This window comes from Pristiophorus japonicus, chromosome 8 (assembly GCF_044704955.1).
Source record: "Pristiophorus japonicus isolate sPriJap1 chromosome 8, sPriJap1.hap1, whole genome shotgun sequence".
Classification (NCBI taxonomy): Eukaryota; Metazoa; Chordata; class Chondrichthyes; family Pristiophoridae; genus Pristiophorus; species Pristiophorus japonicus.
Window position 1 is genome coordinate 58,636,157 of NC_091984.1, and position 17,171 is coordinate 58,653,327.

Sequence of the window (17,171 nt, forward strand, 5' to 3'; positions counted from 1 at the left end):
CGTTGCAGAGGAGGACAAATCCACGGAGGATCACGACGAAACAGAACCTCTGATAGAGGAGGCAGAGGTACATGGGGTGCACACATTCACCATGAATTGTCTTATGATAATGCTGAAAGTTAAACTAAATGGACTCCCAGTGTCAATGGAGCTGGACACGGGTGCGAGTCCTTCCATCATGGGCAAAAAGACTTTCGAAAGGTTGTGGTGCAACAAGGCCTCAAGTCCAGTCTTAACTCCAATTCGCACGAAACTATGAACTTACATGAAAGAACTGATTCCTGCAATCGGCAGTGCTACTGTAAAGGTCTCCTATGATGGAGCGGTGCACAAGCTATGACTCTGGGTGGCATTAGGCGATGGTCCCACGCTGCTCGGCAGGAGCTGGCTAGAAAAGATACGCTAGAACTGGGACAACATCCGAGCGCAGGTCTTAAACAAATTTCCTCGCTGTTCGAACCAGGCATCAGGAAATTCCAAGGATCAAAAGTGCAGATCCATCTAATTCCGGGGCACGACCCATCCATCACAAAGCGAGAGCAGTACTGTACATGACGAGAGAAAGGGTAGAAATCGAGCTTGACCGGCTACAAAGAGAGGGCATCACCTCATCGATCGAGTTCAATGAGTGGGCCAGTCCTATTGTCCCAGTCCTCAAAGGAGACGGCACCATCAGAATCTGTGGCGATTACAAAGTAACTATCAATCGTTTCTCCCTGCAGGACCAATATCCACTCCCAAAAGCCGACGACCTCTTTGCAATGCTGGCGGGAGGAAAGATGTTCACAAAGCTGGATCTGACCTCAGCCTACATGACACAGGAACTGGAAGCATCATCGAATGCCCTCACCTGCATCAACACACACAAAGGTCTTTTTGTTTATAATAGATGCTCGTTTGGAATCTGATCAGCAGCGGCGATATTCCAGAGAAACATGGAAAGTTTACTCAAGTCGGTCCCGCACACCGTGGTCTTCCAGGACGACATCTTGGTCACAGGTCGGAACACAGTCGAGCATCTGCAGAACCCGGAGGAGGTTCTTAGTCGGCTCAACCGCGGTGGCACCCGAAGTGGAATTCTTGGGAAGGAGGATTGCGGCGGACGGCATCGGGCCCACCAATGCGAAGACGGAGGCAATCGAGAACGCACTAAGGCCACAGAACGTGACGGAGCTGCGGTCGTTCCTGGGATTCTTGAACTAATTTGTTAACTTCTTACCAGGTCTCAGCACCCTGCTAGATCCACTACATGTCTTACTATGAAAAGGGGTCAAATGGGTTTGGGGCAAAAGCCAAGAAAAAGCCTTTGTAAAAGCGAGAAAATTGTTATGCTCAAACAAATTGCTTGTGTTGTATGATCCATGTAAGCGTTTGGTATTAGCATGTGATACATCGTCAGATGGCGTCGGCTGTGTATTGCAACAAGCCAATGATTTTGGGAAACTGCAACCAGTTGCTTGTGCATCCAGGAGGCTGCAGACTGACTTGAATAGGTTAGGTGAGTGGGCAAATGCATGGCAGATGAAGTATAATGTGGATAAATGTGAGGTTATCCACTTTGGTGGTAAAAACATAGAGACAGGCTATTATCTGAATGGTGACAGATTAGGAAAAGGGGAGGTGCAACGAGACCTGGATGTCATGGTACATCAGTCATTGAAGGTTGGCATGCAGGTGCAACAGGCAGTTAAGAAAGCAAATGGCATGTTGGCTCTCATACGAAAGGGATTTGAGTACAGGGACAGGGAGGTGTTACTACAGTTGTACAGGGCCTTGGTGAGGCCACACCTGGAGTATTGTGTACAGTTTTGGTCTTCTAACTTGAGGAAGGACATTCTTGCTATTGAGGGAGTGCAGCGAAGGTTCACCAGACTGATTCCCGGGATGGCGGGACTGACATATCAAGAAAGACTGGATCAACTGGGCTTGCATTTATTGGAGTTCAGAAGAATGAGAGGGGATCTCATAGAAATGTTTAAAATTCTGATGGGTTTAGACAGGTTAGATGCAGGAAGAATGTTCCCAATGTTGGGGAAGTCCAAAACCAGGGGTCACAGTCTAAGGATAAGGGGTAAGCCATTTAGGACCGAGATGAGGAGAAACTTCTTCACCCAGAGAGTGGTGAACCTGTGGAATTCTCTACCACAGAAAGTTGTTGATGCCAGTTCATTGGATATATTCAAGAGGGAGTTAGATATGGCCCTTACGGCTAAGGGGATCAAGGGTTATGAAGAGAAAGCAGGAAAGGGGTACTGAGGGAATGATCAGCCATGATTTTATTGAATGGCGGTGCAGGCTCGAAGGGCCGAATGGCCTACTCCTGCACCTATTTTCTATGTTTCTATGTTTCTAAGGCTGAAAGAGTCTACAGCATGAATCAAAAAGAAGCATTAGCGTGTGTCTATGGGGTAAAGAAAATGCATCAATACCTGTTTGGGCTAAAATTTGAATTGGAAACTGACCATAAGCCACTTATATCCCTGTTTTCTAAGAGCAAAGGGATAAATACCAACGCATCGGCCCGCATTCAGAGATGGGCGTTCACGTTGTCCACCTACAACTACGCCATCCGCCACAGACCCAACACAGAAAACTGCGCTGATGCTCTCAGTAAACTGCCATTGCCCACCACGGGGGTGGAAATGGCGCAGCCCGCAGATCTAGCCATGGTTATGGAAGCATTTGAGATTGAGCAATCACCCGTCACTGCCCGGCAGATCAAAACCTGGACAAGCCAGGACCCCTTATTATCTCTCGTCAAAAGCAGTGTGCTTCACGGGAGCTGGTCCAGTGTCCCCGTGGGAATGCAGGAAGAGATAAAGCCATTCCAGCAGCGCAAAGCTGAAATGTCTATACAGGCAGACTGCCTTCTGTGGGACAATCGAGTAGTGATCCCCAAGAAGGGCAGAGACACCTTCATCAATGACTTCCACCCAGGCATCGTAATGATGAAAGCGATAGCCAGATCCCATGTGTGGTGGCCCGGCATCGATGCGGACTTAAAGTCCTGCATTCACAGATGTAATACATGCTCACGGTTAAGCAATGTACCCAGGGAGGCGCCGCTAAGTTTATGGTCTTGGCCCTCCAAACCGTGGTCTAGGGTACACGTCGACTATGCAGGCCGCTCTTAGGTAAAATGTTCCTTGTGGTTGCAGACGCGAACTCCAAATGGATTGAATGTGAGATAATGTCGGCTAGCACATCCGCTGCCACCATTGAAAGCCTGCGGGCCATGTTTGCCACACATGGCTTACCCGATGTCCTGGTGAGCGACAACGGGCCATGTTTTACCAGTGCTGAGTTCAAAGAATTTATGACCCTTAACGGGATCAAACATGTCACATCTGCCCCGTTTAAACCAGCGTCCAATGGTCAGGCAGAGAGAGCAGTGCAAACCATCATGCAAGGCTTGAAGAGGGTAACTGAAGGCTCACTGCAGAGTTGCCTATCCCAAGTCCTGCTTAGGTATCGCATGAGACCCCACTCACTCACTGGGATCCCACCTGCTGAACTGCTCATGAAAAGAGCACTTAAGACAAGGCTCTCATTAGTTCACCCTGATCTACATGAACAGGTAGAGAGCAGGCGGCTTCAACAAAGTGCATACCATGATAGCGCAAATGTGTCACGCGAGATTAAAGTCAATGATCCTGTATTTGTTTCAAATTATTGGCAAGGTCCCAAGTGGCTTCCCGGCACTGTTGTGGCCAAAGAGGGGAGCAGAGTGTTTCGGGTCAAACTTTCAAATGGACTCATTCACCTGAAACACTTGGACCAAATCAAACTCAAATTTACGGACTACCCTGAGCAACCCACCTTGGACCCTAACTTTTTTGATCCCACCAACACACACACCAGTGGCAACCGGCACCACGGTTGACCACAAAGCAGAACCCATCATCCACAGCAGCGCTGCAGGGCCCAACACACCAGGCAGCCCAGCAAGGCCAGCTGCACAGCAGCCCAGCGAGGGCCCAACAAATGACTCAACAACACCAGCCTTCACACCGAGACGATCAACCAGGGCAAGAAGGGCCCCAGATCGACTCACATTGTAAATAGTTACACTATTGACTTTAGGGGGTAATGTTGTTATGTATCTGGACTTGTATATACTTTGTACAGCCACCAGAGGGCTCATTCCCCAGAGTCCCAAGAGATCTCATAATCCCTTGGGAGCACAGTATTTAAGAAGGCGTCACAGGTTGGAGAGACACTCTTGAGACCTGCAACAAAAGACTAAGGTCACACATTACTTTGAACTCACAGTGTTCAGTCTGACTCTTTCTCCATACACTACAAGGGACGCCTTGCCTTCCACATCGCTGGGGCCCATTTCGCATTGCTAAGGCCCAATCCACATCGCTGAACTATCGCTGGGCTATCGCCGGAAAACAAATGCCGAAAGTTGTGATCCAAAAAATGGGCGATCTTCCAGCGATCCTGAGAGCTGAAACATCGCTAAGGCTGGAGCATCGCCCATTTTTTGGGCAGTAGCGATCTAAGTGGAAAGTCGATTCCTTGGTCCTTGAGCCGTGTTGCATATTATATTGCAGCTCCGATTGAGAATTAAAGTTCTCAAACACAACTGGCTTTTTGAAAATGGCCGAATGCAGACCGGGAGGTATACTGGGCAAGCGCGCCCATAGCAATCACGTCAAAAATGTCTTTTTTTTCCGCGCATGTGCGGAAGTGGGGGCATAGTTTTTTTGGCGCAGACAGCAGACTCCACCCCCCGAAGCTAAAGGACAGGCTGCAGTGCGCCAATTTCAAAAAATAGAACGGGGAAACTTACTCGTTTTTTTTGGAGTAGTCGGGGCCAAATAAACTGGCGTAACTCTTGCTGTAGCCCAAAAAATGGCATTGGGGTAAAGTGAGCCCACAGTATTGTGATCTGTGTGCTTCAAAATGTGTAAACAGATCTCAAAATGACTTACAACTATAGGGGGTGATCTTAACCCTATCTCCCTGGCAGAAATCAGGTGGATGGGCGGTTAAAATCCGTCAAGTTATTTACTCACCCTTACTTACCCTTTTTCCATATGCATGGTGATCCCTGATGACCTCATTGGGCTCTGGCTGCAATTTTAACTGGTTGGCCTGAGCAGGATATGGCAGTTAGTTTTCTGTCAGGCCAACCCAGCTTAGGACTGGATCGGAGCCAGAAGAGGCCCATCAAGGTAAATTTGTGAATCTGGAAACATTTTCTTCTGGGGCCAGAAGGGGCAGAGCAGCGGATCCTGCGGTCTAGCCTCTGGGCCACGTGACTTTGTGCCACTTGCCGCCGACTTCCCAACCCACCCCGGAACGGGTGGGAAGTTGGCCCGCAACACTTAAATCAGACTTGGATGTTGAAATACCCCAGGCCTAATTTTATCCCCAAGCAGTTGAGTTTTAAACTGTAATGAAAACTCACCCACGAACAACTGGCCCCCGATTAACATCAGGGCCTCTTAGTTCCCAGTTACATCACCATGAAGGCCCATACATCACATTACTATGGTTAGAGAAGGAGGTCCTTTTAATCTAACTCACCCAGTGGGTTCAGCCCATTTTACATGAAAAAATAAATGTAAAACTTACTTTTTGGGTCAGCTCTGGCCCAGGTACCAGCTCCCAGCAGGTTTAGCTTGATGAAAAAGTTGACACCGCTGCCCCCACCCACACCCACAACCCCCCCCCACCCCAAGCCTCAGCTTGAAATTGCAGATCAGATCCTGTTGACATCATTGGACTAATCAGCATAGTTAGAACAGGATCCCACTTCCTTCCTGTGGGTGTCCTGTTCACCAAAAGAATAGGTTAATATGGGGACACGGAGGGAAAGAAGCAGGATTGGTGGGGGTATCTCACATTATTCAGTCACCCACTCCCTAAGCTGAAAGACAAAGAGAAGGGCACTGATCTTAATGGGATGAAAAAGATGTTGGAACGCAATTAAAAACATACTTACCGTAATGTGCAAGAAATTTGGCAGTTGTAAGATGAATTTCGATCTCCCAATGCCATGCAAAATAGAGGTTCTTTTTTTGTAAATGCATAACAAAGATTATAGATAGTGAATGTCTATAACAGAGCCTACCCAATTTTCCTGTCTCCTCAACCATGGAATGAAAACATATTGTTTGAATATGGTTCACTATGAAAAATTAAGGTAATAGCCATTTTTGATTAACTCCTTTCAGGGATCTGATGCAATTTTGAAATTATTAATAATATAAATAATGTCCTGTTCTTTCATGTAGTCTTTTAAAAATTCATTTCTCATTCCATGTTGTTGGAATCATAACTTTTCTGCATGGAGGCAAGCCAGGACTAGAGAGTGAAAGATTAATTCCAAGATTGATCACCTAGATGGTGGAAATGAGATCAAACCTTGGAATACTGAAACACTGTCTTGTGAACTCATTGAAAAAAATAGATATATGTTGGGAATTTAAATAATAAAGCTTTAAAAAAACAAATGCTAGTCCCTTTTTAATGTGAGCCTATGGAAAATCATGCCTAAAGACTGAATCCTTTCTGGTCCATAGAACGGTGTAGCTTTGTAATCTGATCTCGAAATAATGGTGAGAGGCAAAGGGTAGAATCTTTGGAATGTCAAAGCTCCCTACCTCGGTACAGTTTAATACAATTTCTGTCAGCATTTTGGGACTAGTAAAAATTACACAAGAACAAAAGAAAACAAGGGGGGTAATTTTGCCTTTGGCGATAGTGTGAAACGGGTAAGAACGAATCAGCAGCCTGTCTTCACTAATTTTCTTCCCTCCGCTCCACAGGCTGGTTGCCCTCAATTAAGTAATTATTATTAATATAATATCCTTGACAATGAGTGTTGACAGGATATTTGACCAAACAGTAGAGGGGCATTACAGCTGAGCATGATTCTGTCCTCCCCCAACGTCCACATTTGCACATGTCCAGCAGGAGTTGCTGCTGGCTAACAGAAGAACTCTGGTCCCCTTCCTAACACAGGCCTCAGCAGCCACTATGTTCTGGCTTGACTAAATGTGCAATAATTAACACAAAAGTGGATATTCTGCATTAAGTCACTTTGGCCAGAATTTTCCCACTGCCGTGCATGCGGGATTGGAGGTGGGTCGGGAGTAAAATTCGGAAAAAAAGGAAGCGCGTTGAGGCCCCTTCGTCATCGGGCTTCCTCGTGCCTTTCCCTTGGGTGCATTTGCCAGCGTAGCACGTACCCAAACGGCAGAGGTGGGCAACCTAATTTTGCTCATTAAAACATTGTTCTCAGACCCTGAACGGTGTTTGCAACCAGACCTTTTGAATTTCACTGGATGACCATGGGATCACGCGGCTTGGGAACCATGTCCATCAACCTGAGGTGGAAGCTCAGTGGCCTGTAATGCGGAACATGGAAATCCCAATAAATACTCCCACAGGATACCTCATTACTTGGCTAAGGGAAAGGCTCTTGCTGAGTGCACAGATTTAGGTGACTACAGTTTGCAAGTATTATCTGCAACTTCGGAAGCCACTCTCGCCTCATTGCAACTACCTATCACACCATTGACAGATTGCTTCTCTGATCTCTACTTGACCATCCATCTATTACATCACCACGCGTGCTATCTATCTCCACTTGGTCCTCAGAATCGGACCAAGACAAGCCCCAACACCAGCAGCAGCAGCAGCAGCAGCAGCAATAGCAACAGCTTTCTCCTCAACAACCTGATGCTCCACAGGACAGAGGGTATCAGTGCAGGGCTGCACCGCATCAGAAACGATACCCACAACACAGGGTATATAAGCAAAGGATGCGCTTCCTCAACATGACTGAGCAGCAAAGGAGGCCCAGGCTATCATGCCAGGTTGTCACAGACATTTGCAGCTTACTGGAACAAGATCTGCAGCCCAGAGAACCTGGTGGACACACCTTACCATTGGCTGTCATAGTCACCAGCACCCTCACCTCCTTTGCCTCAGCCTCTTTTCCAGGGTTCTGCAGCAGACATTTGCGGCATCTCACAGTCGGCCACCCTAAGATGCATCACACAAGTCACCGATACCCTGTTTGACAAGTCAGCCAATTATATCATATACAATATACATAGATGACCTGGAAGAGGGGACAGAGTGTAGTGTAACAAAATTTGCAGATGACACAAAGATTAGTGGGAAAGCGGGTTGTGTAGAGGACACAGAGAGGCTGCAAAGAGATTTAGATAGATTAAGCGAATGGGCTAAGGTTTGGCAGATGGAATACAATGTCGGAAAGTGTGAGGTCATCCACCTTGGAAAAAAAAACAGTAAAAGGGAATATTATTTGAATGGGGAGAAATTACAACATGCTGCAGTGCAGAGGGACCTGGGGGTCCTTGTGCATGAAACTCTTTTGAGTTTACCTGAAAATAACCATAAACATTAAACCGTGCCACCCGCCTGGGTGACACAGCAGACATTTTCAAGACCCCTTTTTTTTTCCTTTTTTTTTTGGTTTTTTTTTTGGGGCGCTAAAATCACATTTTTTCCAGTGCCCCCTATAAAAGGGGAGGGGGACACTAAAAGCACCGGCAATTAAAACAAATTAAACTTTAAAACGTAAAATCAAATTAAAATTTGGTTGCCGGCCGTGATGATGCACTCCAGTCCCTCCGGTGCCCACCTCTCGCGGAAGGCCGCGAGCGTACCGGTGGACACCGCGTGCTCCATCTCCAAGGACACCCTGGACCGGATGTAAGAGCAGAAGAGAGGCAGGCAGTCAGGTTGAACGACCCCCTCGACCGCCCGCTGCCTGGACCGGCTGATGGCACCCTTGGCCGTGCCCAGGAGCAGTCCTACGAGGTCCTTGTGCATGAATCCCAAAAAGTTAGTTTGCAGGTGCAGCAGGTAATCAGGAAGGCAAATGGAATGTTGGCCTTCATTGCGAGAGGGATGGAGTACAAAAGCAGCGAGGTCCTGCTGCAACTGTACAGGTGAGGCCGCACCTGGAGTACTGCGAGCAGTTTTGGTCACCTTACTTAAGGAAGGATATACTAGCTTTGGAAGGGGTACAGGGACGATTCACTGGGCTGATTCCGGAGATGAGGGGGTTACCTTATGATGATAGATTGAGTAGACTGGGTCTTTACTCGTTGGAGTTCAGAAGGATGAGGGGTAATCTTATAGAAACATTTAAATAATGAAAGGGGTAGACAAGATAGAGTTAGAGAGGTTGTTTCCACTGGTCGGGGAGACTAGAACTAGGGGGCACAGCCTCAAAATACGGGGGAGCCAATTTAAAACCGAGTTGAGAAGGAATTTCTTCTCCCAGAGGGTTGTGAATCTGTGGAATTCTCTGCCCAGGGAAGCAGTTGAGGCTAGCTCATTGAATGTATTCAAATCACAGATCGATAGATTTTTAACCAATAAGGGAATTAAGAGTTATGGGGAGCGGGCGGGTAAAGTGGAGCTGAGTCCACGGCCAGATCAGCCATGATCTTGTTGAGTGGCGGAGCAGGCTCGAGGGGCTAGATGGCCTACTCCTGTTCCTAATTCTTATGTTCTTACGGTCTTATGTTCTTATGTTCTTATGTCAACTTTGCCACTGATGAAGCCCGTGTTACTGAGTGGGCGCTAGGCTTTGCCCCTCTGGCTGGCTTCCCACGGGTGCAGGACATCATCGACTGCACACATGTGGCCATCAGGGCACCCCATCATCATCCATGAGTGTTTGTGAACCGCAAGGGCTTCCACTCCCTCAATGTGCAGCTGGTCTGCAACCATAGGAAGACATGCATGTGTGCGCCAAATTCCCCAGCAGCTGTCATGACTCTTTCATCCTGCACCAGACCACCCTCACTCAGCTCTTCACACCACAAAACAGAACTTTCTGTCTGGCTGCTTGGAGACAAGGGCTATCCACTAAAGACAAGACTCATGACACCCTTGAGAAGGTCAAGTACTGAGGACCAGGAGAGAAATACTGAAAGCCATATGTCCACTGGATATGTCATAGAGCAAACAACAGGCATGCTGAAAATGCACTTCAGATGCCTTGACAGATCTGGAGCAGCACCAGCCAGGGTCTCCAGAATCATCATTGTCTGCTGCGCCCTGCACACCATACCACAGTAACAAGGCTTGGCGCTGCATGAGGATCAAGGCACAGAGCACACAGCCTTTTCAGAGGAGGAGGAGGAGGAAGAGCATCTGCTGGAACACGAGGAGGAGGAGGAGAAACTTGAGGTCTAGATGCCAGCACCATCGGAGCACATTGCTGCCAGGGATGGCCTCATCATGGCCAGATCTTCCTGCATTGCACCCAACTGGCTGTAACATGCTGTGCCATGTCGTTCCCCCCCCCCCCACCGCTCTCTCACTGACAACACCATAAAGTATCCTTACAATGACCAAGCCATTCCTTTCACACTGACTCCCATTGCTGGAGGTAACGTTATGTCTCAACATTCATTTCAACTCACTAAGCCTCTTCCAAAGTACCATACGAGAATGGCCATGACCGGAAAGTGGTGAGAATAAATAGTTTTATATGTGTCATAACAGTAACGGAACTTTAACAGTCATACTTCCTTAAACACCCAAGTGGCTACCCTTGAGCACCTGCTTCTTTGTCAGTTTTTGTTTACAACAACAACAACAACTTGTATTTATATAGCGCCTTCAACATAGTGAAACATCCCAAGGCGCTTCGCAGGAGTATTCTGAGATAAAAGATTTGATACCGAGCCGCATAACGAGAAATTAGGACAGATGACCAAAAGCTTGGTAAAAGAGGTCGTTTTAAGGAGCATCTTGAAGGAGGAAAGAGAAGTAAAGAGGAGGAGAGGTTTAGAGAGGGAATTCCAGAGCTTTGGGCCTAGGCAGCTGAAGGCACGGCCACCAATGGTTGAATGATTATAATCAGGGATGCTCAAGAGGGCAGAATTAGAGGAGCGCAGACATCTCGGGGGGGGGGGGCAATGGGGCTGGAGGAGATTACAGAGATAGGGAGGGGCGAGACCATGGAGGCATTTGAAAACAAGGATGAGAATTTTGAAATCGAGGTGTTGCTTAACCGGGAGCCAATGTATGTCAGCGTACTTCTACGAGGTGAAACCCCTGTGGTTTCAGCAGAGGTAGAGGCAACCTGCTCACTTTCCTGCTGCGATTGAATGGGTAACACTACCATTATGGACATGATGAACATTCACTGGCTGCTGACCTCAGTCACTATATGAGTGACTGCTGTGTGCCATTTGCTGTATGAGATGTAATTCTGTCACCAGGTTGCTGAGAGGTCCGTCCCCCTCTCTCCGTCTCCCACCTCCTGCCACCTCTAGGGAAATCTCCTCTGCCATGGTCGAAATGGCCAAGGATGGAGAGCCATCTCCGGTTCTCTCCCTTTCCCTATTATTGTGCACTCATTTCTCCTGCAAGGAGGAAAAGAAGAGAAGATTGATTGAGAGTTATGGCATGAGTGTAAGGAATGTGTGGGTTACATCTGGGTGACTATGAGGGAGTGTAGTGCCAATGCCAAATGGCCTCCTTGTGTGGTGTTAGTTGGTATGATTGCACTAGGATGAGGTTGAGTGTGAGGGCTGGTTATTTAGAGGGGGATGTGAGTATGTAGATAGAGAGGGATGGATGGATGTGCAAGGTATGTTGGTGTGAGTAATGATGTGCAGGAACAGGCTTGGGAAGGCACAGTGAGGGAGATGTGATGACAGGCAGAGCAGGATGAAGGTGAGTGTAGCTTTGGACTCCCCTTTCCTGATCTAATGAGATTATTGAAGCACCTCCGACACTGCACCCAGATCCTCCTCACCACATCCCCGCTATTCACCTCCTCAGCTATTTGGAGTCAGGCTTTGTTAGTCTCCTGGGAGGTTTCTTCTGCCCATCAGAAGGGAGGAGGACCTCCCTGCATGCTCTGACTCCCTCCACAAGAATATGCAGGGAGTCATCTGAAAACCTGGGTGCAAGCCTCTGTCTTTGTGAAGTAATCTCTGCAAGTCTGAGCAATAACCAGATGGTGGTATATCCTCCCTGCACACTCCTGGATGAAACTTTAAATGCGATGTGGTCAAGGCTGTTTTAAATATCCCCACTGGAAATGAGTCATCGATGACGTCATCAGACCCGCACCATTCAATAGGGCTGGGTAATGCGCAGGCCTGCCTGAATCGGCGCCATTAACGGAAAGTCACTCTGAGGAGCGGGATGAGAAGAAGAATGGGGTCTCAACCTGCCACACCGACTCACGCACCCGACCCACCTAGGTAAGGAAAACTCCGGCCTTACGGTGACAGTTCTAACATGTCTTTAATTTCCCATTGGCCCATCAATATCCCACAGGTGGTGGTGCCAGAGGAGGATGATGACTCCTCAGAGGATATCACCCATTCTGATGAACCGCTATCACAGGACTCCTGCAGACCTTGCACCAGCACAGATACAAACATGTCGGTGGGACCACTAAGACAGGGCCCGAAATTGTCCTCCGCCCGAAACGGGTTGGCCGTCCATTGGCACCAATATGATTGCAGTGGTAATAAGATCGAAATTGCCCTTTTTTTGTCATAAACGGAGAGGAGTGTAAATTCCCGGTGTTAATGGCTGTTTTCAGTATTGTGGCTGCGGTGTGATGTTCGCACTGTGAAATTCCCCTCATCCATTTGATGCATCATGCTCACGAAGCAGCTGCTCCCTGGCCTTCATTTGCAGCTGTGTCTTGAGTTCGTCTTGACCTTTTTTTGCACAGGGTGGTCACTGCCCTGGAAGCTCAGAATGCTCTCATGCACTCTGGGCAACAGGGCATTGAGCACCTGACTGCGTTCGGCTCTGATGGCTTCCAGAGTGTGATTGCTGTCATGCAGTCTCAGCTGGAGGCTACGTGACACCTGACTGCTGCCATTGTGGCTGGGTGGCCCGGGGGCCACACCCGCCGACCTGTGGTCCAGCAGCTTAGTGGGGGAGGTGGAGTGCTGCCCCGGGGGAATTGGTGCTGGCTCCTCGGACCAGGATACTGATGTGGGCTCTCCGGTTCACAGCAGCCCTGAGCCGAGACCTGCCACTCTGCAATTGCTGCCGACCATGGCGTCGCCCCAGCCACTTCCGACTGAAGGCGCACAGGAGGATGTGGCCCAGTCTTCAGCCTGCCCTTCTAGGGTCAGAGCTGGTCGAGGGCGTCCAAGAAGGACATCTGCAGCTCCTCTACACGCACACATAGCTGCCTTCCCAAAGCCTTGAGGCAGCCACAGGAGAGATACTGCGGCGTACTGTAAGGATAGATCTGCGTAAGAGGGGTAATAAGAAGTTGGACAAGGGTGATAATAGATGATGTGAGTGTTTTGGAGACCCATTGTTTGGGTTATATAAATCTTGGTTTATTGTTTAGAATTTGTGATCAGCTCTGCCATTTCAGTGTGTGGGAATGGTTTGTGAGAGGGCTCACAGGTTGGCCCATGGACATGGCCATGTGGGCATTTATTTATGTGATGCGGGCAGCTATGAGACGGCATTGTGCTTTCTTTGCAGGGTTAGAATGGGGATGCCGCCTCCTGTGTGGCTGCCAACCCACTTCCTGCTCCTTTTCCTGAGCCTCCTCCTCATGGACCTCCTCCTCCTGCACAGGTGCAACTGCTGCGTCGTCCTCTAATGTCTGTGCCCTCATGATGGCAAGGTTGTGGAGCATGCAGCACACCACCACAAATCTGGAGACATACTCAGGCGAGTACTACAGCACACCACCTGAGTGGTCGAGGCAACGGAACCTCTGCTTCAGAATGCCGAAGGTGTGTTTGATTATGACCCTCGTGGCCGTCAGACTCTCATTGTACGCTACCTGCCCATCAGTTATCGGGTTGCGCAGAGGAGTCATGAGCAAAGTGCTCAGCGCGTAGCCCTTGTCACCCAGGAGCCAGTCGTTATGTTCGTTGGGACCAGTGAAGACGTGTGGCAAACTGCTCTGGCGCAGTATGAATGAGTCATGGGTGCTGCCAGGATACCGGGCATCCACGTGCATTATCTTGCGGTTGTGGTCGCAAACTAGTTGTACATTGAGGGACAGAAAGCCCTTGCAGTCTCTGAATTGCTCAGTAGCCTGGTGTGGTGCACTGAGACCTATATGGGTGCAGTCAATCATCCCCTGGACCCTGGGGAAGTGCGCAATGTGCATGAAGCCAGTCTGGTGCTCGAACTGGTGCTCCCTGGTCATGGAGAAGGAGATGTAGTCAGCCCTCCTCCCATAAAGAACGTATGTGACCTCCCGTATCACTGTGTGGGCTGTAAACTGGGAAATGTTGCAGATGTCCGCAGTGGCATCTTGGAACGAGCCTGTGGCATAGAAGTTGAGGGCTATTGTGACCTTCGATGCCACACTCAGGGCTATCCTCACCCGTGTCTGTGGATCCAATTCTGGTTGCTGGAGATTACAGATCTCAGTGATGGCGTCCTTCCGGAATCTCAGCCTGCGAAGGCACTGATCATCACTCATATGTGTGTATCCAAATTTCTGCCAGAAGACTCTTCCGCAATATGCCCTCTCTTAAGCACTGTTACTCACAGAATGCAACAAAGTCACCGAAAATAAAGTACCAACCCTTTAGAAACATAGAAACATAGAAAATAGGTGCAAGAGTAGGCCATTCGGCCCTTCGAGCCTGCACCGCCATTCAATGAGTTCATGGCTGAACATGCAACTTCAGTACCCCATTCCTGCTTTCTCACCATACCCCTTGATTCCCCTAGTAGTAAGGACTTCATCTAACTCCTTTTTGAATATATTTAGTGAATTGGCCTCAACAACTTTCTGTGGTAGAGAATTCCACAGGTTCACCACTCTCTGGATGAAGAAATTGCTCCTCATCTCAGTCCAAAATGGCTTCCCCCTTATCCTTAGACTGTGTCCCCTGGTTCTGGACTTCCCCAACATTGGGAACATTCTTCCTGCATCTAACCTGTCTAACCCCGTCAGAATTTTAAAAGTTTCTATGAGGTCCCCTCTCATTCTTCTGAACTCCAGTGAATACAAGCCCAGTTGATCCAGTCTTTCTTGATAGGTCAGTCCCGCCATCCCGGGAATCAGTCTGGTGAACCTTCGCTGCACTCCCTCAATAGCAAGAATGTCCTTCCTCAGGTTAGGAGACCAAAACTGTACACAATACTCCAGGTGTGGCCTCACCAAGGCCCTGTACAATTGTAGCAATACCTCCCTGCCCCTGTACTCAAATCCCCTCGCTATGAAGGCCAACATGCCATTTGCTTTCTTAACCGCCTGCTGTACCTGCATGCCAACCTTCAATGACTGATGTACCATGACACCCAGGTCTCTTTGCACCTCCCCTTTTCCTAATCTGTCACCATTCAGATAATAGTCTGTCTCTCGGTTTTTACCACCAAAGTGGATAACCTCACATTTATCCACATTATACTTCATCTGCCATGCATTTGCCCACTCACCTAACCTATCCAAGTCGCTCTGCAGCCTCATAGCATCCTCCTCACAGCTCACACTGCCACCCAACTTAGTGTCATCCGCAAATTTGGAGATACTACATTTAATCCCCTCGTCTAAATCATTAATGTACAGTGTAAACAGCTGGGGCCCCAGCACAGAACCTTGCGGTACCCCACTAGTCACTGCCTGCCATTCTGAAAAGTACCCATTTACTCCTACTCTTTGCTTCCTGTCTGACAACCAGTTCTCAATCCATGTCAGCACACTACCCCCAATCCCATGTGCATTAACTTTGCACATTAATCTCTTGTGTGGGACCTTGTCGAAAGCCTTCTGAAAGTCCAAATATACCACATCAACTTGTTCTCCCTTGTCCACTCGACTGGAAACATCCTCAAAAAATTCCAGAAGATTTGTCAAGCATGATTTCCCTTTCACAAATCCATGCTGACTTGGACCTATCATATTACCTCTTTCCAAATGCACTGCTATGACATCCTTAATAATTGATTCCATCATTTTACCCACTACCGATGTCAGGCTGACCGGTTTATAATTCCCTGTTTTCTCTCTCCCTCCTTTTTTAAAAAGTGGGGTTACATTGGCTACCCTCCACTCCATAGGAACTGATCCAGAGTCAATGGAATGTTGGAAAATGACTGTCAATGCATCCACTATTTCCAAGGCCACCTCCTTAAGTACTCTGGGATGCAGTCCATCAGGCCCTGGGGATTTATCGGCCTTCAATCCCATCAATTTCCCCAACACAATTTCCCGACTAATAAGGATTTCCCTCAGTTCCTCCTCATTACTAGACCCTCCGACCCCTTTTATATCCGGAAGGTTGTTTGTGTCCTCCTCAGTGAATACCGAACCAAAGTACTTGTTCAATTGGTCCGCCATTTCTTTGTTCCCCGTTATGACTTCCCCTGATTCTGACTGCAGGGGACCTACGTTTGTCTTTACTAACCTTTTTCTCTTTACATATCTATAGAAACTTTTGCAATCCGTCTTAATGTTCCCTGCAAGCTTCTTCTCGTACTCCATTTAATCCACTCTGGCGGTCTCAATCACCAACGATGCTCCACTTCAAAAATCCAACTCTTTGCACTGCCGAGTAGCCGGACAGCTCTTTAAGGGGAATAGTGCTTCCGGCCCGGGACCATGGCAGTGTGTGGAGTGATGAGGTGGCAGGGGAGGACGTGCAGTGCTGCACAAGGCGGCTAAGCCGCGTCAGGGGAATAACTATCGCGGCAGCCATTTCACGAAAACTTGGCGGCCACTGGACTCCGCAGCGTGGCCGCCGGTTTGAGGTCCCGAAGGGCCTTTCTCAGAGGGGCAATTTTGGTCCAAGAGAGTTGTGTTGTCAGCTGGTGTCTCACACATCACATGTGAGCAAGAGCAGATGGTGTAGACAGGGACAGCAGTGGAGAGGTCTTGTTGGAGGGTGCAGGTTGCTCCAGAATCAGCTCAGCTGGATGCAGGTTGTATGGGGAGGAAAACCGATACCTGAACTGAATTGTAGGCCTTATCAGTATTAGGAGGTTCTGAGGAATCGGGAGTTCCTCTGTCTTTATAGGGATTGTAATTGCATGAAAAACTCGCTTATGTATGTAAAGCACGCTTATACATTTGCTTGAATGGGTTTTAAGAAGGGGAAGCAGCAAAGCTTGCATGTTGCAAAGCTTGATGGTTAATGAACCATCATAAGTAGCCAACACTGCATTGACCCTTAGCACAAACTGATAGAAGATGAAGACATACACTC

General features: G+C 48.3%; 1 protein-coding gene across 1 annotated transcript; it reads right to left on the reverse strand.

Moving 5' to 3' along the window:
• Positions 1–13,681: 13,681 nt before the first annotated feature.
• LOC139269125 (putative nuclease HARBI1) lies at positions 13,682–14,440 on the reverse strand. Its single transcript, XM_070888226.1, has one exon. It carries the CDS (start codon positions 14,438–14,440, stop codon positions 13,682–13,684), a length of 759 nt encoding a protein of 252 aa, XP_070744327.1.
• Between the last annotated feature and the right edge of the window lie 2,731 nt (positions 14,441–17,171).